Source organism: Leptosomus discolor, chromosome 1 (assembly GCF_034619465.1).
Source record: "Leptosomus discolor isolate bLepDis1 chromosome 1, bLepDis1.hap2, whole genome shotgun sequence".
NCBI lineage: Eukaryota > Metazoa > Chordata > Aves > Leptosomiformes > Leptosomidae > Leptosomus > Leptosomus discolor.
The window spans coordinates 9,650,824-9,674,038 of NC_141391.1; the positions used below are offsets into that span (position 1 = coordinate 9,650,824).

A 23,215-nucleotide genomic window follows, 5' to 3' on the forward strand; every position below is an offset into this window, starting at 1 on the left:
TACAAGGCATGGAGTTACAACAGAGACCTATTTAAATCTTTCCAGCCAGTGAAACATAGTTTGCCTGTTGTGTTGGGGGGCAGCAAGCAGAAGCTACAAAATGGGCTGTTTCATATGACAAGAGCATGATTTGTTATGGGCATGAACACCCTAAGTATTCTTCTTTTCTTAAAGTCAAGCCTGGGGGGAAAATTTAAAAATAAATGTTCAGGACTAAATTTTGCTTTCTGTTCCACTCAGAAACTAAGCATACATTTCAAAGAGCTATACCACATCCTGATCTATAGAAACATAAGAACAGATTGAAATTACGTTAATGTAAACAGGCAGCTCTGAAAAGAACATTGAATACTCAAAATCATGGACATTTATGCTAGTACTTTCCAAAATGGTTAGCTTGCACATTGTATAGAGATAAAAAGGTAAATGCTGCCTTCCTTTTAAATACATTAACTTTATTTCAGCTCTAGCGGAAAAAATATATAATTATAGAATTGGAAATTCAGTACAAATTTTCTGGTCTCTTTCTTTTGGGACAGGAAAGAGTGAGGGAAGTATGTGGTCAGTAGTGAAGAAGTGAAGACCTGCAACTACAGAAAAGACAGAGCAGTCATTTTTCTATTACATTATACTTGTTAACTGGAAATAACTAATTCCCAGACTTATTTCTCAAAAGACAAATTGGAAACTTGAACTTCAATTTATTGCTTTTTCCGAATTTTTTCTAACAATTTCATCTGGGGTCCATATCTTCCTTCCTGAAACTGGATTTAGATTAATTGCTTTCTGTCTTCATAACACTCTGGTTCAAAGAAGTCCTTGGACTAGTGGGACCACAGGCTACGGTCTTTTCAGGATACCCACACTCGTACCAGTGTGCCCAGTTCTTCGAGATTTACCATGTCAAACTCTCACATGGCTAACGAGTCCCAAATAACTAACCAAAGTGAGATAAAAATGGATCATTTGTCTTCTTCCTTTGCAAGATAATTCCTAACTCTAGATCCTCATCACCTCAGAAACTACGAGATAACATAAGCTGTGCCTGAAGAAGGCTGAATGCCCAGCATGCTCCCTGTCCTCAGTACACACAGCTCTCTCATGGGAGGGCTGACATTTGCCCAAGAGCCACCGAGCTCCCAGCAGCTGGCTCAGCCTCTGGGCTCAAGTGATGGAGCAACCCAAGTCCAGACGAGCCACAGACATTGCCGTGAAGGTTCAGATCATAGAATCATAGAATGGTTTGGGTTGGAAGGGACCTTAAAGATCACCTAGTTCCAACCCCCCTGCCATGGGCAGGGACACCTTCCACTAGATCAGGTTGCTCAAAGCCTCATCCAACCTGGCCTTGAACAGTGACAGTGTACACATGATCCTATAGAGATGCTTTAAAAGGAAGAAATTCACTCGTCAAAGCCCAGACTGTGGTAGTATTGCTTAGTTTGAACAGTACTTTTCACTAATGAAGGCTGGAAAGAACCCTCCCCCCAAAGTATGCTTTCCATTAGAAAATAATAGGGTTTTTTCCCAGCTGGTTTCTACTCTCCTTCTAAGCATCTTAGAAGAATTTTTTTAAATAGACATGTTTTAGACATGCTAACATTTCCCAAGTAAAAAGATGTTTGTGGATTTTTTCTCTGCTTTTTTGTTTGAAATGAACATGAAATATATTTGCATAAACAATGTAAAAACCATAGAACTTGAAAAAAAAACCCCATATGTACATTATGGAACTAATATAGCTGGCCCAGTCAAAATACCTTTTTGGACATCAGTTTGAGGAAAAATGTCTCAATTATGACTTTTCTCCTCAACTATCACAGACCAAAGGAACCATTTCCTACCCAAATGTACTTCATCAAATTTTCTCTTCAAGCAATCAGAAGGAACACAGGGAGAGAAAAACTCAGTGGCATTAAGGGTTTCACAAACTGGCACATACGGCCTAAGGCTACTTCTTTCAGAAAAAGCTAATTAATAAGCCCAGAGCTTCATCAACATATGAATCCTGGAAGAGGGTCTTGGTCACATCTGAATCTCCGTGAAAGCTCTGTCCTTCTGCAGTCACAGCAGCATCAGTGCATACTTCTCAAAGACACAGAGCAGAACATATGTGTTGGGAGTTGTCTGCTTAACAGCACAATCCTTCTTCTTTCCCTTTATAAACAATGAGCTCTCAAGCTCCCTGAAGCAAAGAAACCAGGCGAGGAAATATTTAATCAACAAAAGGAGGAATTTATATGCAGTTGATAAACTAGGGGCTGTATGGAAATAGAGAATGTAATTGAAAAAAGCAACCCTTTCCATCACTGACCGCTGTCCTGAAATGCCTATGTGTGCAGAAACATGACTTAATTTCAGTGATGGCCACAAACGATCTAACTTTCACAAAATCAAATCCCTGAATCTCATTCAGAAGATGACATAGTCTTTGCTATTATGAGTTTTCCCCATTTTCTACACAGTTGTCCTTGCAGCACTGCCCTTCCTCTCATTCTAAAAAGCATCTCCAGGACTAGAACGCTGCAACCCACCACTTCCCTAAAGCTAGTCAAGGTCACTATAAGACCCTCATTGGTTTGTGTACATTAGGAGAGTTATAAAAGGCTGGTGTATGCTGTGACTAAAATTGAGGACCTCTGCATTTCCCAAAGTGGCATTTTCCTGAGTCAAGGTAAGCAGAGGGTGGGAGAAGCCTCTTGACACAAGATACGCTATGGATGGAGGAAGAGCACCAAAGGAGGACTATGTGACACACGGATGGCAATGTTTCCAGTGATCCAAAGGTTAGATTCTCATACCTCTGGATGAGGGTATGCAAAGAGGAAGAGATGGATCTAAAAGCTCAGCTCCCACTAATCTTCCACAGAGACGGAGTAGACCGAGATTAATGAAAGCACCAATTATTCCAGCTCCAACGGACAATGATACTTCACTATCAGGTGGAGACTCTTTGCCAAGCTGCACCTCAGCCACATTTTTAAGCTCTGCTTAGGGACATGATGTTTTTCTCAAAAAGCATTTATCAAACAGTTACAAGTGGTTAAGAAATCAAAACAAATAATGCTATAGGTAATCTTCACATTCTTATAAAATATTTTTAAACAGTTATTTATGTTTTTCTGACACAACAAAAGAAAAACACTTGTATCTTCTCTGCAGAGATTTTGCCATTGATTCCTCACGAACAAATATGGGCAGGGTATATTCAGTTGTCAGTGGAAGCTGGCATTCATGTCCTTATCTCTTCTGGACAGAACATGCTTTCATACCTAGTGAGGTACAGCAACATACCGTGCTCCCCAGTTCCTGAACAACATGCTTCTACAAAGCTACAGACATGCAAAGGGTATGGCCATACCCTCAGCTAACTGAGGCTGCACTCAAGAGTCAGACCAGGTCATTGTCAACACAACTCACCCTCAGACACGACAGGTCGGAGCTCCAAGCTGGAAGGCGCATACAGGTGGCTCACCCGGCTGCAATTAAACCTGCTTTCAGCTCACATTGCAGCCTCAATGCGAGAGCCCTCGGCTCTCCCTGATGCCAAAGTGTACCTTTAGGACAGGCTCTGACTCAGCACCATTCAAAGACGTGACAGTCAATGTTGTGACGTGGCCTGTTTCTGACTACAGATCATGTATCACTGCTGTGTTTCTCCTTAAAACAGTTGTTTTCCACTTTGCCTTAAACCTCGCCTCTTCCCAGCAGCTTGCAGAGTTTCTGCGCAGCATTCCTAACCAGGCTGCACTGAGGGCAGCTCAGGACACAGTCCACTCTATATGCTCTCTGGTATTTTGCATTTCTCTCAGATTGTTAAAGTGAGAAGAAAAGGCTCAGAGGCGTTATTTATTCAATTCAGAAGCAACCCGTTATCACTGTGTTACATTTCTAACCACTACACAGCACCAGGAGTGAATCCGTTATCCCTGAAAAAGAAATGACATGCTCTTTTGAAATCAAATGCCCTGCTGTTGATGAATATATTCTTGGTTACAGCACAAGGAGGAAGTTTTCGCTTTCCCTCCTCCACCTCTCATCCAAATTTCTTCCCCAGGGTTGTAGAGTATGAGATGAGCAACGCGACCTTGCAGTGACAGAATTTTAATGTGTGACTGGTGCACCAAAAGCAATGCAGCAGCGTCTCTCTTCTCAGTGTTGCTATGTACACTAGACATTTATGTAACACTGCTTCTCATCCTCAAGGCTGTCCTTACCTAGGGTCAGCAGCAATGAACACAGAGTTTATTTAGCCAACTGTCAAAGCTACTTACAGCTAACACAGAGAACTACACGCTCCAGTATTTTGGTGAAGAGGAGTTAACAGGTAAAGCCACTCCCAGCCCCAAAGCTGCAAAACAGAAGTAGATGTTTTTTGAAACGGGTTAACCAGAAAGAGTCAATGGTGGATTTATTTCAAACAAATTGCTTGTTTTCAAGGTGTTTACTAAAATATACTAGTTTCCTTATCTGCTTTAGCACCAAGTTGTGCATAGAAAGGCAATGCCCTTGCATATATTAGTTCTCAAACCCCAGGGAGACTTTGTTTCCACATCCAGACAATGGGGCTTGCTTGTAATTTCCAGTTGAAGTGCCATGGAAAATGTCTCACTCCTTCCCCTTTGCTCCCAGGTTCAAAATATTTTATCCTGTTCGTTGCTGGCGTTCATCATGCTCTCTTGCCCACCTTGGTTTGGTCCTCAGTTGACAGCAGTTTACCTGAAGCTTCAGGAGCTACTCTTGGCTTCCCCCTCCTGGTGTAACAGCACAGATCATTAGGAAGAAAGTGCAGATTTTAGACTGTGGGATGGACAGACTTTGCTAGGAAGAAGCAGACAGCATGTAAATATTGTTTTCAAGGTCTGACATCCTCAAAGATCCAAGCGGTTTGTTAAGAGGCAATCTACAAATTGGGATGGGTGGCTTTCTCCAGCTTTCCCTCTGTGCCCCTGTAATAATGGCACAGATCCACTGCTGTTAGCACAGTGCCAGCAGCTGTCTCTTACAAATACGATCCTTCTAGAGAATATAACTCTTCAGGCACAGCAAAACTTGAGCATCCACCGCAGGTTTGTAGATATTCATAACCTCAGAGGAAGCATGCAGCGTTCCAGGTACCAAAACAGATCCCATCCCTCTTACAACATGGGTGATATAACTAGCAGGATACTAAACCTTCACAAACACTCATCCAGCCCTTTAAGGAGCATCATTTGCTGCTTAAAACCTTTGTGCGAGAGCATTCGTGATACATGTCAGTCCAGCAGAGGACTCAGGGTTCAATCCTAAACGATGTTGGCTAATTAATCTACTGTACCTACAAAGGAAATCCCAGAGTTTCTGGGATTTACTACGCTTAGTACAGACACCAAAATATCATACTCTTTATGGGAATGAGGAGTCTAATTTCAGCTGCACGTGTTTCACCAGTGCATCACTATAGTAGCCTTAATGAAATACACCAGCAGCAGAGACAATGCAAACCCCAAATCATCGTTCAGAGTTGAGTCTATTATATATAACCCAGAAAAATGTACATTCATTGCAGAAAAGCTCAGTTCAGCATGGGCACCAGTGGCATTTCGATTAAACCTTGCTGTTAAATCCTCTTTGTTAAAACAATAAAAACTGGTTTTATTTGTGAGGGGTGGGAAATCTGCAGACACATCAGATGTATAATCCAGAGAAGAACAGACCCAGCTTGTCTTAAATCAAATTGACATGTTTATGAAATGATTGCCAGGCTGAAGCGAAAATTAATCTCCCTAGAAGCCCTTTTATTTTTTAAACAAGTAAACACTGCATTTTAATAATCATGTGTCTTCTCTGACTTACAGGGCTTGAACTGCTATAGGCAATGACTAGTTAGCCTCCTGCCTGCTTCTCTAGGCAACGTCTTGCAGTTTGAAAGTATAACCTGGTGCATTAGTGTTGAGTAGAAGCTTCTCTCTTAGGCTGCTGTTCTAAAAGCTTATCTCTTTCCAAACCATAATTTCTCTGCTCTGTTAGGCTGTTGTAGCTGAATTGCTGTTCCCAACATGGCTGGTCTGCAACTTGTATTATCTGACCCTTCCCAGTCAGCTCCAAATCACCTTCTCACCTATGTGCTAGAAGCATCAGAAGCAAGGGGACGACTGCACTTGCTTGCAGTGGCTGCAAAGTGTGCTCACAGGTTGCTCTGTGCTTAGATCAGTCTGTGCATGGACACAAGTATATATACTACTTCTCTAACCTGCAAGGCACATCTGCAAACAAGACAGGTGAAGATCTGCAACCAAAGAAAACGATGTGGACTCAGTGCCGAGGGAGCAAGCCCACAATCGGGATGCAGTGGAAACCAAACGTGCACAGTGCTTTCATACACCTCTTCACACCAGGCTTCTGTGGGCAGGAGTCTTCAAACAGAGAGTTTATCTCTTTTCTCTTTATAGCGACTGTTCTCTAGTCTGTTGTGGCAAAACAATCAGCATTTTGCAGAAAAATGGATTCAGCTTAAACTTTCCACCCTAAGCAGTGCAGCTGCCAGCAAGGCATCCGGGGTACACACTGGTGTCCTCTCCCCAGCCCAGGTTCAAGGTTGTATGTTGTGATCTATCACACCCCTTTCAGTCCTGTCTCCTAGAAGAGCAGATAAAAGACCAAGGAAGAACACACATCCTATTAGTACCATATGCTGAAATAGTGAAATTTTTCTCCAAACTCAGGGCTGGAATAATCATCACAGAGGCACAGGTTGTCCTGCAGACTTCAGAGGTGAAGGTTGCTCCTCATCAGGCTTTCCTACACTCCATCAGAGCCCACCTCTGCAGCCCTTTGCAGTGAACGCTTACTCACACAAGTAATCTCAGTGCTCTGTGAATAGGATATCTCAGATAAATCTGATTAATCCAGTTGTTAGCTGTGTGAAGCCCCGAGTCTCATACTGCTGTATGAGGTCTGGATTCCCACTGCAGTGAAAGGGCTTGGTTTCCATCATGGCAGGAAAACACTCCCGGTTTAAAGAAAAGTCCTGAAACATTTATGATGAATAAAACACAGAGGTCCTACTGAGCAAACACTGAGGCGTCTGCAGTTTTGTGACAGACCGAGTGAGACGTGGCAGAACACGTGGTGGGATCCCTACCCTGCCGGCAGGACACGAATGACAGACCCACTTACAGGACTCAGTTTTAAAGCGCAAAGAGACGTTCAATTACATAAATCTGCTAGATCTGTAAATGTGGAATTATGTCCTGTTGGCCTTCACTTACTTGTCTGGCACCAAGTTATATTTTCATGTATGCATGGAGTTTAAAAGAGGGATTGGCTTGGTTTTGCAAGCTGGAGACACACTCAGAAGCAGCAAGGACAATGGCAGCCTGTATAAAGACCATGTTTATCATAGCATCTGCCACTCTTGAAGCCAAGTCACAGTCAGTAACGCTTAAACTTTTTGCTCCTCTAAAACACATACCTCAAGAAAAAGGAAAAAAGCAACTGAGACTTTTAGCCCTTCCCCAAACACAGCCTCACCTGGTCTAGCAATTACTCATATCACAATAGAAAAACAGAATTACAGTTGCACAGCAATTAGACAGATCTTTTCACTGCAGGTGCACTGACATGATCCCAAAATACTAATTAAGCCTCACAACACTCCTGAAAGGTAGACAGTCCCAAGCCTGTTTTACAAGTGAGTCAGCTGAGGTTGGTACAGGACAAAGGCAGAAAGAGGAGACCCAGGCTCTGCTTGTATCTTGCTCTGACACTGCCTAATGTACCAAGAGGCATTTAACATGCCTACACACAGCGTCAGCTCCTGCTACAATGCAGAACAAGAGCACAGTACTAGTATTATTATTTTAATTACGAAGTGCTACCTACACAGAGGCTGAGCCAGAAAACAGAATCTGTTTTAGCACAGAGCTAACTACAAAACTAGCTGCTCATTCTATGGTAATGGAACTGATATCTATCAGAGAGGAGTTGTGAAACCACAAACAATATTGTAATTAGATGACCCTAAACTGTATTTAAAACCCCTTAGACACTAGATCCTAAAACAAGAGGAAAAAGATCACTGTCTGGTTGTGGTTAATAGACACAGTCATGATTTCAATCATGCTTTAAGCTAACTGCCAGCAAACAAAAAAAGTCTGCAGTATCAGCAATATCCATTATCTATGCATTTTGCCATCAGTGTTATGTTTATCATAAAACACATGCAGGCAGTACTAGAAAAAATCTTAATGATTAAAAAGTATCTAATCCTTCGCTGCATACCTGCAGTTTTACAGTGATGGATGAATGAGATCCAATGGGAAAATAACGATCCTTCCAGCCTCAAAAAAAAATAAATTGAAATCAGTAGCTGCAATGTAGGCTCCCATCTCATACTGCATTTCTATTTCGGCTTCTCTCCTCTAGGCTACTTTGAGAATTCTCGTCAGTAGGAATATGTCCATCTCTGCCTCCTTCCCCCCCCCCCCCCCCCCCCCGAATTTCAAATTGTGCAGAGCCAGAGCTAAAGACTTCACTGCAAAGTCTAGGCACTGAGGACCATGTCCCTGTGTGTGGCTTCGCTACTGCACCTCAACCCTGCTGCTCCACTGACGGCAACTCCTGAGCAGAAGCTGCCAAGGCAAAGACCAAACTCATTTTCACTAACTACACATACAACACACCTATACATCACCTACTAGAAGAATGCTTCCCTCTGAACACTGATACTGATACTTGTAGAGCCTTGGACAGAGTTTGTGTTGTGAGCTGAATATTAGTGTCTTTCCTATCAAAATAAAAAAGGTCCTCACTGGAAAGGTATAAACCAAGACAAATGCACTGTGCTAAACACAGGTGAATGACAGGCATGAGAGATGTTGAGTCATCTTACATCTGTGTGTGCTGCAAACACTACAGGGTATTGCTCCCAAGCTTCTGCTGGAGACTAAGGGGCAGGTTTTCAGCATGTGTGAAGCGATGCTGCTCTATTAAGATGCACTAGAATGATGCCCATTTATGCCAGCTAAGTGTCTGACATCTGCTTAAATGCCCTCTTCTTGGCAAAATAAGGAAAAGGGTGTAAAGAAGAAACAAAGGAAGTTGGATAGAGGAAAATAAAAGTTGCTCCTTAGAACCAAAAAGTTATAAAGTGCCTGTTTCAACCTCTAGCCCTTCCATGGCAACTATGAGCAGAGTGGAAAACAACTGCAGGGAGGGGAAGGGAAGTTTAAATTTGGATGTTTCAGATTCTCCCCTTTGAAACATACTGAAACCATACTGCAGTGCCTGCAAGGTGTCTATCTGCACACATGATGCAAAGAGCCACAGTAATGAGGGCTTCATTCTTACTCTGCTGTAGATCTGGCCTAATCCTGCTTTCAGTGCAAACAAGCGTGACTCCAGGGAAGGTATGCAAAGGATCATGGTCAATCAAACCTACTCTGGGACCTCTAAAACTGGATTTCAACCTGCTGTGTTGTAAAATAATTCGAAAGAGCATCTAAATGCTTGAAGTATTTGACATTCAGGGCAGGTGAGTGCAGAGTGACTGCAACTTCCATGTTGAGTGTGTGGTATAATAAAACATCATATCCTGTCTGTTCCTGTTAATCACTTCTCTTGCTCCATCTCTCTGGCTGCATTAAATCACACTTATTTTGCAAACTCACTGAATGCTGAATCAATGCAAAACAGAGAGTTCTCCACTTCCAGCTGTTTAGTTGCCAAAAAGTTTTGATTTACATCACGGCAGAGTCTGCCTGTGGGTGCTACACAGTTGTGCTCACTTTTCCATAGGTTTACTTACATCTTTCTCCATATTCCGCCCTCTCTTCCATTCAGGGTGGGAATATTCACATCCATTACAGGAGTAGACTAGCAAGAATAACACTATATTTTGAATACAGAATCCCAGTTCTGCAATGTATAAAGTCTTTAATATGGAGTGTTTCCACCCCAAAGCCAGGAGATTTGTATACCAACAAAAGCAATAGTCTTTGTAATACACTGTGTTTTGTCATTTGGATTAATCTGGGGTTTGTTTTACAGATCCAGCTTCAGAGGACTGAAGTGGAAGAAGTTCAAACATTCCAAAGATTCTTCTTCCATCAGCTTTTAAAGCAATTGTGTCTCTCACTAGCTTCTGTTAATTATCAGAAACAACTCCAAAGAAACACTGCTGCCACAAATATTGTGTGACATATTTGGGTTTGAGCACAAGGACTTATTATTTGTTGGTATACTGCTGTATCCATCATCTTCCAAAGTCTTAAATAATCATAAATAAGAAAACCTGTGCTATTCTTTGGTACATTTCTGTCTGTTTAAACCACAGCTGAACTTTAAAGTTGTACAAACAAAAAATTGCACTTTCATCTTCTAGAGAGTCTTGCTAGTCCAACAGACTTTCAGCTGAAGGATTCTTTATTATATTCAAACCTTGTCCCATAAGAATTGCTGCTGTTGCTCAGCTTATGAAGTATCTTAGAGATTTTGTTTGGTCCACAACAGAAAACTCCAACGGTTTTCCTGTTAAAAAAAAAGAAAAAAAGTTACGACATTGCAAATTAACAGTAACAGAATTGGATTCTGCCCTCACTATATTATACATAAGCCAACTATGGACAGATTTTAAGGTGAGAACAGCTCCTAAGATCATGAGGTATTACTGGAGCCACAGATCTCTCCCAAGTATCCCCACAACAAGCCCTATTACTTATTTTACTAAGACAACTCTTAGAAAAAAGTGCCTCATCTTGGTCTCAAGACATCAAGTGATGAAAAATTACTACTTCCTGTCCTAATTTTTTCCATGATTAATCACTTTTTTTTTGTTAAAAATGTGTCTCACTGTAATGACTTCATTAGTGTAACTCGTGATTTACACCAGCAGGAGATCTAGTCACTAACAGTGATTCGTTACACTAATGAAAACAGAGCACTACTAACCCGTGATTATTTCTGGCAGCAGCAGAATAATTTTTCCGCTTTAGTTTCACATTAGCATGCAATCCTTCCTTCAATAGCTATATCGGGATGTCTTATGAAAAGCCAAACACAGAATATGATCCTTCTTCATCATCCACAGCTATCAGCCTGCGTTCATTAACTAACCTGATGTTTTCACACACTCCACCAACAACAGCTCTTTGCTCTCTGGTCACCTTAAACACAGGCTGTAAGTCAGACTCACAGTTATACAGCATCTAAGGGCTCAGAATAGTAGCCAGCATCAGAACAAGGCACATCCACAACAGCAGGACTGAGCCATTCATGACATTCACCATCTCCCTTTTTTTGAAAGATGAGGAGGAGGGAGAGGAAGGAGCAGGGAAAGAGGATGTGGTGCTGTCTCTTCTATATCACGAAAAAAAAATTTCTTCATCTTCCTGCTGAAATTGTGCCACTACAGAGAAAGATCTTAAAGATTTACTGGGATAGAGAGAGCACACAAGGGGAACATGGCTCTAACTATTCTGATCTATAGCACTCACCAAGAGGCTGGAGACTTGAGTTCTGGTCCCTGCCTCCAGGACTGTTTCAGTATTTTATCCAGTAACTATCTAATATAAAATATTTCAGCACATGCAGGAGGATCAAATGCACAGTTTAAAGCTGCCTGTGTGTTTGGTGAGAGAAGGGAATTAACACATGTAAGAAGAAACCTTTGATGAATACTGTCAAGGGTATGGGCCTGATGTTAGGCAGGAGCTCGAACAGCACAGCAGTCCACGCTGTACCAGAGCACAGTAACACTGGTGTGGTACAACTAAGGACTCAAACATCAAAAAGCATCACAAAGGTACGCAGGTAACTGCAACGGTGTCCTTGTGCAGGCACCTTACAAACCTTACAACGCTGACTTTAACTGCCTTCAACTACATCACCTCTCCTATCAATCCATGGCAAATATTTGTAACTCGTATTTTTCTCATCCTTATGTATATCTATTAAGCTTTCCTGTCCTGGCAGTACTCCTTTCAATGGCAAGGGGTGTTGTGGTGGCTGGATTTGCAGAAATAATGAGAGCACTGTTGCTCATTGTTCTCCAGTAAGATCCTTCAGCACTTGCAGGCTCTGAACACCCTCTAATCTGTGCACAGTGGAGAAAAAGGGTGCGTGAGCTGCCAGTAGAAATCTGTCTTCTACTTTGTATTTAATTAGGAGAATTAATGTTGTTGGTTTTTTTTCATTAATCTAGTTAGTACAGACAACTGATAAATAAACCCCAAAGAGTTCATCTGTCTCTCTTTCATAACATATATACAGCCCCCAAAGCACAGACTTGTCTAAGTAGCACATACTGCTAATGTATTCCCATCCCAGCAACATCCTACCAAGGTACACAGAATTTTTGGCTAGTAAACAGAATCACAGAAGGGTTAAACGATATGCCTAAGGTTGCACAAGAGACCTGTGGCTAAGAGTCTCCTGAAACCCAGCTGAGCCACTGCCCCATGCCGTGAGCCAGGGGCTCTCAATATACCCACCACCAGCCCACTAGTCTGGACACTCTCCACGTACCACTTACCTCCCACAGTTCATACCTCCTGTCCTTCCCCACCTACATCTCCCACTGCACCACCTGTAGACACCTTCCTCCTGCCTCTCTTGGCTCCTGCCCAGTTGCTCTGGCACAAACAGGCAGGCAGCTGAAAGCACCTACTACATGGAGCAGCACGCTGCTACCCTGAGCTGATGGGCTTTAATCATGTATCACTTGGTGGGACTATGGCTCACTTGGTTGCTCAGATGAAAACTGGCAGCTAGGTAGTTCTGCGTCTGAAAGTCTTTCTAAATATCACTAACATGTTTATAATTAGGGAAATTATGTTATAGGCAAGTCTTTGTTATAATTATAAATATTAATATAGGATTTTACACCTTCAGAGCACTAAGCAAATAGCTCCTCAGTGTTCCTATGGGATGAGTAGGTCAGCACGTATTCTTACATCCATTTTATGAACAGCAGGAGGTGAGGGAGAAGTGAAATACTTTGCTACCTAGAGAGGACAGTCAGGACTTGAAACATTCCAGTTTTAAATCGTTCCTAGACAGAGGTTTCTCCTTTACAGCGCATGAGAAATGTGTCGTGGTGCTCCATGCCCTTCTCTCCTACAGATATTCATGTCTTTTTCTAGGTCAGTCTCCACGTGGGAAAAAGCACGTGTCCATTTGACCTAAGTGAAACTGAGAAAGCGTGGCAGTCAAGGTATGGTGTAAGCTTTTCATCCAGGACACAACTGAACAGGAACAAGGCTTCTGCTCCATCCCCAAAAAGAGAGCACGAAAAACAAGACCAGTAATTTATTATATAAACTGTCCCAGTGCGCACCGTTGGGACTGCGGGTGTCATATAAAATATCAACAGTAGATGGCACGCGTCTGCTCCTCTTAGTCCAGAAGAAAGAATCAGGGACCTGATCATTGGGCTGTCCCATTCCACGCTCTGAAGGTCTGGCAAAGCTCAGACACTTACGAATGCACTTTGCTTACTCGGGTCCCAAACAGCAACAACAGCAACAATTCACAAACCACAAACCAATTAGATGGCTAAACCGATGAGAGGTTTGCCAGCTGCATGTTTATTTATGCACAGCTTTTACTAAAATCACAAGATAAAAAGTGGAAAATATCTTGGCTGCCGATAAACGAGCCCAAGGGGACGATTGTAAATACATGTGAAAGCCTGAACGCTGGCACCAGATGTTGCAAACAACTTGGTTGCCCTGTTTTTTTTGGTCTCCATATTGCAGCAGGGTTATTTAGGTGGAAAGTTACAGAGAAATAAGAACTGATATCAAGTTAGCAGGAGACCAGGAAATTGGGCTATAGAGAAAAACTGAAGTTCCTGTCTCATCCAGAGAAATAGGCAGAATATTCACCTACAACAGGTAAGTTTCTGTGGGATAGCTGAGTTACAGGTTGCACTACTGTCTATCAGATTACATGTAACTACGTCTATAGATACAGACCTGTACCTATAAACCCCGATAAAGGAGTGACAAACGGTGAGGAAGCCTACATCTTAGCGAGCTGCGGGATAACAGAAAGAGTCAGAACATTATTTAGATACTAAAAGACACCTTGCTTGGAAATAGTGGCACCATTTAAAGACCCAATGTGAAAATGCAGAGGAAACGGTACTTGAAGTCTAATTAGGAGTAATATGATGGAAAGCACAAAAGAAAAAGTATGACTACCACTAATAGCTTCATCTATATTACGTGCACTTACAGCCTTGCAAGGCAGTGGCAGAAATGTCATCATTTTCATCTTTTAAAACTGCAATTTGCACAGCTAAACAAAAAAGACATTAGAAGGGAGTGTAAAAGGTCAACAGCCCTCCATGCAGAGGACTCTGAGCCAGAGTGTCAACTTGCTTCTCTGACCTATTTCCCTTTCCCATGGTTCTTTACCACAAAACCCTTCTCTAAGTGACACTGGTTTCCACAGTAGGAGAATCTTACTAGGGACGCCCCTCTGTAACAGCCTTTGGGGCATCCTGGCAGGGGACCCCGTCCACAACATCCCCTAGGACCTGAATCCAAGATGCATATTTTCAACAGCTTACGCTGCCGACAGTGATACATACTGGCCCTCAGTACTTCTCAAGAGCCAGGGCTCGGTGTCCCCTAGTCATTTCCAGCCTCAGAAGGGAAGAGTCAACAAGCCACGGGCTGATGTTCACTTTTGAAGTGCAACAGAGGACAAAAAGTTCTTGAGGGAACGTTCCACAGGTGAATAGGAGAGCACCCCTCAACCTGGTGCACCCAGATTACTATTAACAGCTACTGAGGGTGGTTTGCTCCCATCCCACTGCCTTTGCCAGAAGAGGATTAGGGAAGATTCACAGAATCCCTTCTACTAGATCAGCTTTTGAGGCAGAAAACTGGCAGTGGGGGGTAAAATACTCAAACAACAAAGCTGGATCTGGAGAAGGACATTCCGTAGTCTAATTGCGTGTCTTCTCTGGTTTGCAACTGTCTTGTTTCAGACCGTAATATGTTTGCCTAGCACAGTAAAAAGACATTGCCAGGTCTTAACAAAGAATAAAAAGTGCCAGGAATCTCCAAAGACAATATATCCTCTGAATAAAAACAATACAGGACAGTCAGATTCTTCCTTATGCATTTTGTTTATAAACCAGCACTATAAATCATGAAAATTATAAAAGAAGTCAACAATTTTAAAAAACACAACTTTATATATAAAATCAGTGTATGTTGTAAGCAAGATATTGCCACGGACAAAAACATATGCAATCTCTGTGCAGTGAGATGGAAATCTATCATGTTTATTTTCTGGGCCACTGACCATCCTAGCCGTATGAAAAGATGAACTGTTCTGAGTGGGAAAAAAAAAATGTTTCAGTTTGTACAGGCTATCTCTCACCTCAAAATATTACCTAATTTCAACATCAGTAGCTGAAATGCTACCCTGTAAGATAGAACCCCAAAATATTTTCATACAAACATAGCTAGAAACAGATATCCCCAGCCTTCAAACTGTGGCATCCTTCAAGCGGACTGGTACTTACCGCCAGTTACACTTTGCTATCTCATCAAAAAGGAGTTTCCACTGGGGTCGTCCAATGAAAAGCCTTGAGTTTAAAGCTTGATATTTTTCACCAATTATTTTCTGTAAGAAACAAAAAATTCCATTCTGCCTGATTTGCAAATTGCCTCATATCACCCAAGGCTCCCATTTCTGACACTGGCTGACTTATCATATCGCTGAGGTGTAAAACCTGAGCACAAGTATCAGTCAGTTGTGATTAAAACTGCAGCCATTTCATGCACCAATACCTCTGCTCACTGCCTTTTCAATGGCTCTCCTTGGTGTTCGGTATATATTGTTCCTCATGCAGCTGCTCATTAATCTCCCCGTTACTTTTAAACCAATTTATTTAAGCCATAAAACAATAACCACACTCCTATTATTCATTCCCTCATTGGTTTTTAATGCTAAGCTGGAAGAAGCACTGCTGATGCAAAAATCATTTTTCTGTCTGAAGCCTTTTTTTTTAACTTTGTACAAGTAACTATTAAGACGACTATGTCTGAAAAAGTAACAAGGGAAATCTCACACTTCTCCCTGAGAGTAGTTTGCCAGCTGTTTTGAGCTGCCCTAACAGCAGAAAGCAGCCAAAACTGCTCCCCGGGTGAAACCTGCCCCACTCTACCAATGCTAACTCACCAGCATTTTGATAAGGTCAAATGCCCTTCCATTGCAGGGCATTACCCTTCCTCGGTTTTCTGTCATAACACGATTGAAAGGTAGAGAAAAGTTACACCTTATCTAGGTTCCCACGTTCACTCCACTGCTGAACAACCTGAAACATTGATCATGCCAATGCAAACACAGAGTCTTAGCTAACTCATCCTCTATTGAGGTTTTATATTCAAGAGGCATTTGCTGAAGGATGGGCTTGGCTCCCTGTTGTCACACAGGCATGCTACTTCTGAGCAAAGGGAGCACGAAGACAATCTGCCCTAATTTTGGTAGCAGTCAGCACTTTGGACTAACATCAGTGAACACATAAGCTGTATGGCAATGAAGAGTTGAGTTTAACTCCCCCTTGAGAAATCATGAGCAGCATTATGGTTCATGCCAGTTTTGTTCAACAGACACAAAAGAAAAGTGACTTTAAAGAAAGACTTAACATAAAGTTGACAAATAAATTCAGTAGCTGCTTAATACACAATATTAGAAAACTTGCTTTGAATTGTCTATTATTACAGTCTTGCTGTGTCAATCCAATGCAGTCCTGCTTCAGGTTTTAATTTTAACCTAACAATTACAAACCAGGTTCATTCATTAGGTATTTTCAAGCACACCATTTCAATCAACATATGTCATCCAGGCATTAAATTTGTGGAGCAATGTTCGTAACTACTGTAGTTATCACATCATTTAGACTATTAGACAGTGTTCTTACCAGAGCTGTGAATGTTATGCTACCTCCACCTGTTACCAGGAAGATCAAAATCCTTTGGACATGGTTTTTCACTGCATTTCATGTTTTGTAGTGACTGTTAGGCTTGGTTCTAGGCCCTCTGCAGTCAATGGAAAGTTTCCAGACACAGCAGGGTAAAGAATCAGGCCTAGGCTCACGTGCTAAAGAATGGTAAAATGATGATTGTAAGCGTAAATAGCTACGGGAGATGCCAAGAGTTGGAGAATTAGCCCAGCTTTGGGGTTGGTAACACACGACAATCTACAGTTCAGTATAATTTCCAGGCTCATACATCAAGAAATTTGTAACTTCTGTCTATATTTGAGGCAAACATATCCAAAGCTTTTAAAAATAACTAGTTTCTCTCAAAATATTTATTTGAAAAGAAGATTTGAGCTTGCAAGCTCCTACAACTATTCTGTTTTGATTTTTAGCCCAGAAATTATGCAGATTTCCCACTAAACATGGCCAACTGTCTGGTCTGTGGCCTGGCCTGGAAGGACCTCTTTCCTAGAAAAGGAAGATATGGATTTCTGCCCACACCTAATCAAGTTAAGGCTACTAGACTAGATTCAATTAATGCCTTGGGGATGGACTTGCTCGCTTGCCCTAGTAATGAATCAGTCACTTGAGTTTATGGCCTCATTTCCTCCTTTTACCATCTGCAGTAATTCCCTTTGGCCTTTGACTGACAGTTTGCATGGTCTACTACCCCAAGGTCTAGTTCGGTTTACAAACAGCATTTAGCCACATACCTGTATTCCATCTGTTTGACTGAGGTACAGCTGGATATTTATATAGTCTGGTCGATTCTCCTGCCAAAGCTGGGAGGATGATAAAAACAGCTAGTGAAATAATATCCCTTCTCTTAATGAAATAATATCCCTTCTCTTAGTGTAAGCATAAAGTCACTTGCGCCTGCGTAAAGTCACTTGTGCCTGCTATGCTGAGGGACATGGGTTTCAGCAGATAGTTCACAGACAAATGTCCAGACTATGACAGACATGGCAACACTGTGCAATGAAAAACTGGTGACAGATACTCAAACTGTTTTGCACAGCTCCAAGAATAAATAGAGTCTGGGTCAGGTAGCCCAAGCAGAAGTATTGCTGGAGCTTGCTTGTTCTGAGTGAGGCTGCCTTTCTCTATAGCATGCCAGTTGCGTGGTGTGGATATACCTTGCACTCATTAAGTTATCAGTATCCCTCCAAGCAACACCCATTACCTTGTTATGCAACATACAGAGCAGATCTGCAAACCAGCGGAAAGATTCAATGTCCCTGCACACCCAAATGAAGTAGAGTCTTCTGAGTGTGTAGCATTTCCAGCCATCACTTGAAAATAAAATGTTTGGGTAATTAAAAATTATAATTTAAAAAGGAAATATTAATTAAGATGTTTTATATGCACTAGTGGAAACATGAATTTCCATTACAAGTTAACTGCTAAGTTGTTCTTCATCCTATGATACATGAGCAACTGAAATGACCGACGCAGCCTATTATGATGATCCTGAGAATATCAAATCTCTAACGCAGAGCTAACACCCTTCACAGATATTGTTTCCATAGTAGGAAGTTGTCAGCTATACAGATGATTCGGGCAGCAAATATGGATTCATGCATCATCATCAAACTTCTATTTCAAAGCAAAGCAAACATTCTAAGTGTATTATGGCAATTTTTATTAGTTTATACAGCCACCCGTGAGGAAAATATTGACAAATGCAATAATGTCCAGGCTTAATTCTGCCTTTATGTGTGAAAGGCTCTGGCTGATTATAATTAATACTGTAACAAAATCACAAAGATCAAATCAAATCAGAGCTGCATTGCATTAGGGGTCTGTGTGATATATTACAGTCCTCAGAAAATGCTGATGGGTAAAGTGCAGTCATGGGCAGATTCTGGCATTATATTTAGAAAAACAGGACTCTCATGTCTGATTTCTAATTCAAATAAAATACAAATATAGCACAAAGGAAGGATTGGAATGAACTAGGAAAAAAATAGAAGCAAAAAAACCCTTGGTGATTAATGAGTTCAAATAAAGCACAAATATCTAGGATCCATATCTTCTTAGTTGGACAACACTGTTTTCTGTTGTTCTGATCACTGAAACGGACAGTGCACAGACTGTTTCCTCCTTTCCCTCCTAAAATAATTTTCAGATAGAGAAGGCCGTAGCCTGTCAACTTCAAATGCTACTCCCGAGTACCAATCCTTGTCAAAAAGTTTCATGATACATCTCACCATACCCATTGTGCATTATTTCAAACTCTGGTGGTGTTGACACAACCAGCAAGGGTTTAGTATTAACAAATCTACATACTTGATGGCTCCAACCACTGTCTTACCTCCCCATAGCCCTACCTTCCACTGTAAGCCTGAGGAACAAGGATGGAGGCATTCTCAGCAGCATGTAGAGGCTGAGATGTCACCTTTCGTGTAAACTCACAGAAAGAAAAAAAAAGTGCTTTAAGACTGAGAAGCACAGCATCTTTCAAGTCCTGATTTCAGCTTTTAATTTGTAAACTGTTGACCTGCAGAGCAGGATTTCCTCCATCTTTTTCTGACTGCCTATACTAAGATGAGCCCTGAGGAAGGGTCACAATTTGGTCAGGTGTGTCAAGCTAACTATAAGCAGTAGCATGGAAAGTAAGTGCCTTTCACCATCAAAAAAAAAAAAAAAAAAAGGATAAAAGAAGAGAAAAATGCAAAGCATTTTGTATCGATATGCTGTAGTTCAGTAACAAAACACCACTCTTGGTGATGAAACATTGCAGCTGGAAAGAGGTTGGACTGCAAGACTTCATGAAACAGGTCAAGCATAGATTTAAAATAGAACTTCAGACACATATGCTTGGGTCTACCTCCAGCAGGATGTGTTATGCAATAAAGGTGCAAACCCCCATCTCAACAAATCCACATCTGACACTTGTGTGTTTCTATGTTACCACTGCCCACAATAACAGCCATTATTTACAGACCCTTCTAGATGAAAGCCATGAGCTTTCCTTCACGTAAGTTATATTTTCTTAAAAATAGGGCATAGGATTCAACAGTTAAGTGGAGGGAAGGGCAGGAGCAGGAATTAAATTGCATACAAACAACAGGAACATAGCTGAGCAGGAAACAAATGACTACATCGACAGGCTTCTGATCTCCCCCAGACCTGCACGTCCTTGACACAACAGGACTGGCCCTGCTGCTCTGCAGCGCTGGCATCGTAAGGCAGTTTGCATGGTCACACCTGCCAATTTCTGCTCCTAAGCCAGAGCAAAGACAACAGGCAGATCATCCACTAAACCAGTGCTTTGTTGATATTTAAATACTGAGAATGGAAGCAGGCTAAGACTGCTACTTTTTCCCAGAATCACAGAATGATTCCCCTGTACATTGTAGAGTGCACAAGGGAAGACTGGCTACAAAGGCAGGTTACGGGATTGGCTTCTTGGAAGCCAGTTTATGGCTTTAGCCAGATAAATGGACATCGCAACAGGTTTTGGACACTAATCTATGGCAATGTCTGTGCAAGATCCTAAAGCCTCTGATAACACACTGGTAGAGGCAAACATCTCATTACTTGCTGTGAAATCTTTGCTAAACACTGTCAAAGATAATCCATCACAAGTAAAGCGGTCATCTTATCCACCTGGGCCACAAGCTTTCAGCAAAAATGTATCCTCTTTTTGAGAGGATGATCAATACACTCTCAGGAAAAGAAAATGAGAGAGCCTAAGATGGTCTTTGAGGGCTGCAGCACTATGAGACAGGTGGGGCTGATAATCTACAGAGGTGCTCGGCACTGTCAGGTCCATCCCAGATCCAGGGCAGAAGAACGTGCATAACATCTAAATTCCAAGCTTTAACTTCACTTTGGAGTTAGAGCTGGCCATTGCATGTTCATCTTAGAACAAATGTTTCAGTCATGCATTATAAAACCCTCCCAAAACGAGCTAGCCTCTCATCACTTCAGGGAAGGTTTGCTGCTTTGGTTGGCTGTTTATATAGTCCCTATGAAACAGGGGTGCTTAACCTGTGACTGGAGCTCTTAGCCAATATTCTAGCAAAAAAAAAAAAAAAAAAAAAAAAAAGAGTAGGAATCATAAAAGCAAGCCTATCTCACACAGCCTAAGATTTGGTGGGAACCATGTTGCCAATGTGATGGAGAAACAAAAAGAGAAAGATTTGGTCTGAATAAAATGTCAAAGGCTTTAAATTTTAAAAAGAAGAGAGAGAGAGAGAGAAACAAGAAAATAAAACAAAAAGGCATACCTAAAATTTAAACTTTCCAAATGGACTTAAACTTCCGAATGCTATCTGAATCCAAGTTGGTCCCTTTCCTTTAAAACCCTAAGCTTAGACATTTCCAGAAGTCAAACAGACTAGGAGAGCTGGCCCTACACTTCTAGCAGAAAGACTGTCACAACTTCCTGACTCTCAAAATCTCACTGTCATAGTCCATAGCCTCATCTAAGCTGGGACTAGGGGAACAAGTCTAGCTGAAGGGCTGCAACAACATTAATCACAGGACAGGCTGGTGGCAGGATATAAAGGCTGGTGACACTGTCCCAGCTCAGATGCATTACTGGCACAACTCTGCCACAATTGTTTGGGTTATAAAGCCTGTATGAGATGATTTTTGCTCTTCACGGGACATCCCAGTCCTCTACCTCTCTCCAAGGAATTATTCACTTCCATTATGCTAATGGAAGCTTTTTAATACCCTGAAAGTCTTGCTGACATGCACTACTATGGTAAATTGGGGGGAAATGGCTTTAAAAGACTTAAGCTCACTTACAGCAGTGTGTTGAGTACTGATGCAAATGGTGTAACTCCAATACCTCCAGCCACGCAGAGGCTGACCTCATAGTTCAAGGATTCCTCAAAGGGACTTCCAAAAGGTCCATCCACATACAGTCTACAGAAAAAGCAAAAAGAACACTTTTAAGAAAGCTGCTAAAATCAGAGAGAGGATAAGAAAAGCAAGCTAGAATTAAAACCCTACAAAGAATTTGTTTCAATTTTTTATTAGTCTCGGGATGTAGAATGTGAAAATGCTTTTTCCTGGAAAACTGTGTGGAGAGAAACCAATGTACAGGTGGTATGAAAAACTTACACAAAATCTCTTGGCACATTCCATGATTAGACAAGCTATTTTTCAATCAAACAAGTGGAGGTGACTAAACTACAATTGCCCTTTGTGTCCGGTATTAGAGGGCAAAGAAAATGCTGCACTGGAAACAGTAACAACTTGGTGGGTCATATGCAGGAAGAAAAAGAGTTTGGCTAGGCCTGCCTAAGAGGTTAATCTCTTGAACATCAGAAACAGCTAAGATGGACAAAGGGTTAAAAAAAAAATTCTGTTTTTCCTGGCTTCTCTTAATGCTTTTCAAGGGCCACCAGGGAACAAATAAGAGGTGACACATATCCATTCTGCAATGTGCAAGAGGAACAAATTAACATCTGTCTACTCCTTCACTTCATGTCCAGACCCTTGGGAATGTGATCTATCACAATCATACAGGATACCTGAAGAGGCAGAAAAATCGCTGAGTTGTAGCCCTTTGACTCACGCCTCTCATTATTACAACAGTTTTGTCCACCTATTTTTAAAGAGAATTTAGGAGACTGAGTCCCATTTCCAACCCATTTTAAATATTTCAGATACTGCTGGAAAATCAATCTACTATAATTTTAAAATGGTCTTTCAGTCATCTTCAAAAGTTTGACCTCCAAATCTTTCCTACACTGCTGAAAGTCTGACCAAGGTCATCTACAGATAGGTCAAAATTTATGCGCTGTAAGATCTCTAGTAAGATCCACTTACCCCCTATTCTCCCCATGGAATACCAACTGAATATCTAACTTCAGTAACAGATTAATCTTTACAACTATTATAAAGAGAACTTGAACAGTACATTCAGTCACGGACCGTTGTGTGTACGACTGACTCACTGGATCACCATATTTTAGGTAACCGGTGAATAAAGCAAAGTGTGGGGGGACCAGCACTGCGTTCAGCAGCTCAGTGACTAGGTATTTGCTCACAGCTAGGCTGAGATCAACCTCTGGTCTGAGTCCACAAAAAATCTCCAACATATATTAGTTTTATACACACACATACTGGTAGTATTATGCAACTAAGCTATGCATACTTTACGTCTAACGGAAGGGCATAAGCTTCTCCTTTATAACAGTAGCCAGCGAATTAAAGGCAGAGGAGATGTCTCTTTTCCAGTCTTCCAGCCCTCATCTGATTCTTTCCTTTTGA

General features: G+C 41.5%; 1 protein-coding gene across 2 annotated transcripts in view; it reads right to left on the reverse strand.

Moving 5' to 3' along the window:
- Positions 1-10,388: 10,388 nt before the first annotated feature.
- The window catches only part of NOX4 (NADPH oxidase 4), a 107,633-nt gene continuing 94,806 nt past the window's right edge, over positions 10,389-23,215 (reverse strand). The window contains exons 14-18 of one of the 2 annotated variants that reach the window (XM_086481712.1): positions 21,743-21,862; positions 18,165-18,273; positions 17,695-17,763; positions 15,521-15,621; positions 10,389-10,509 (exon numbers count right to left, since the gene is read on the reverse strand). In XM_086481712.1, coding sequence (XP_086337838.1) covers positions 10,389-10,509; positions 15,521-15,621; positions 17,695-17,763; positions 18,165-18,273; positions 21,743-21,862 — 520 coding nt within the window. The remainder of the gene's footprint in view (positions 10,510-15,520; positions 15,622-17,694; positions 17,764-18,164; positions 18,274-21,742; positions 21,863-23,215) is intronic. The other variant, XM_086481713.1, reaches the window with a different exon arrangement.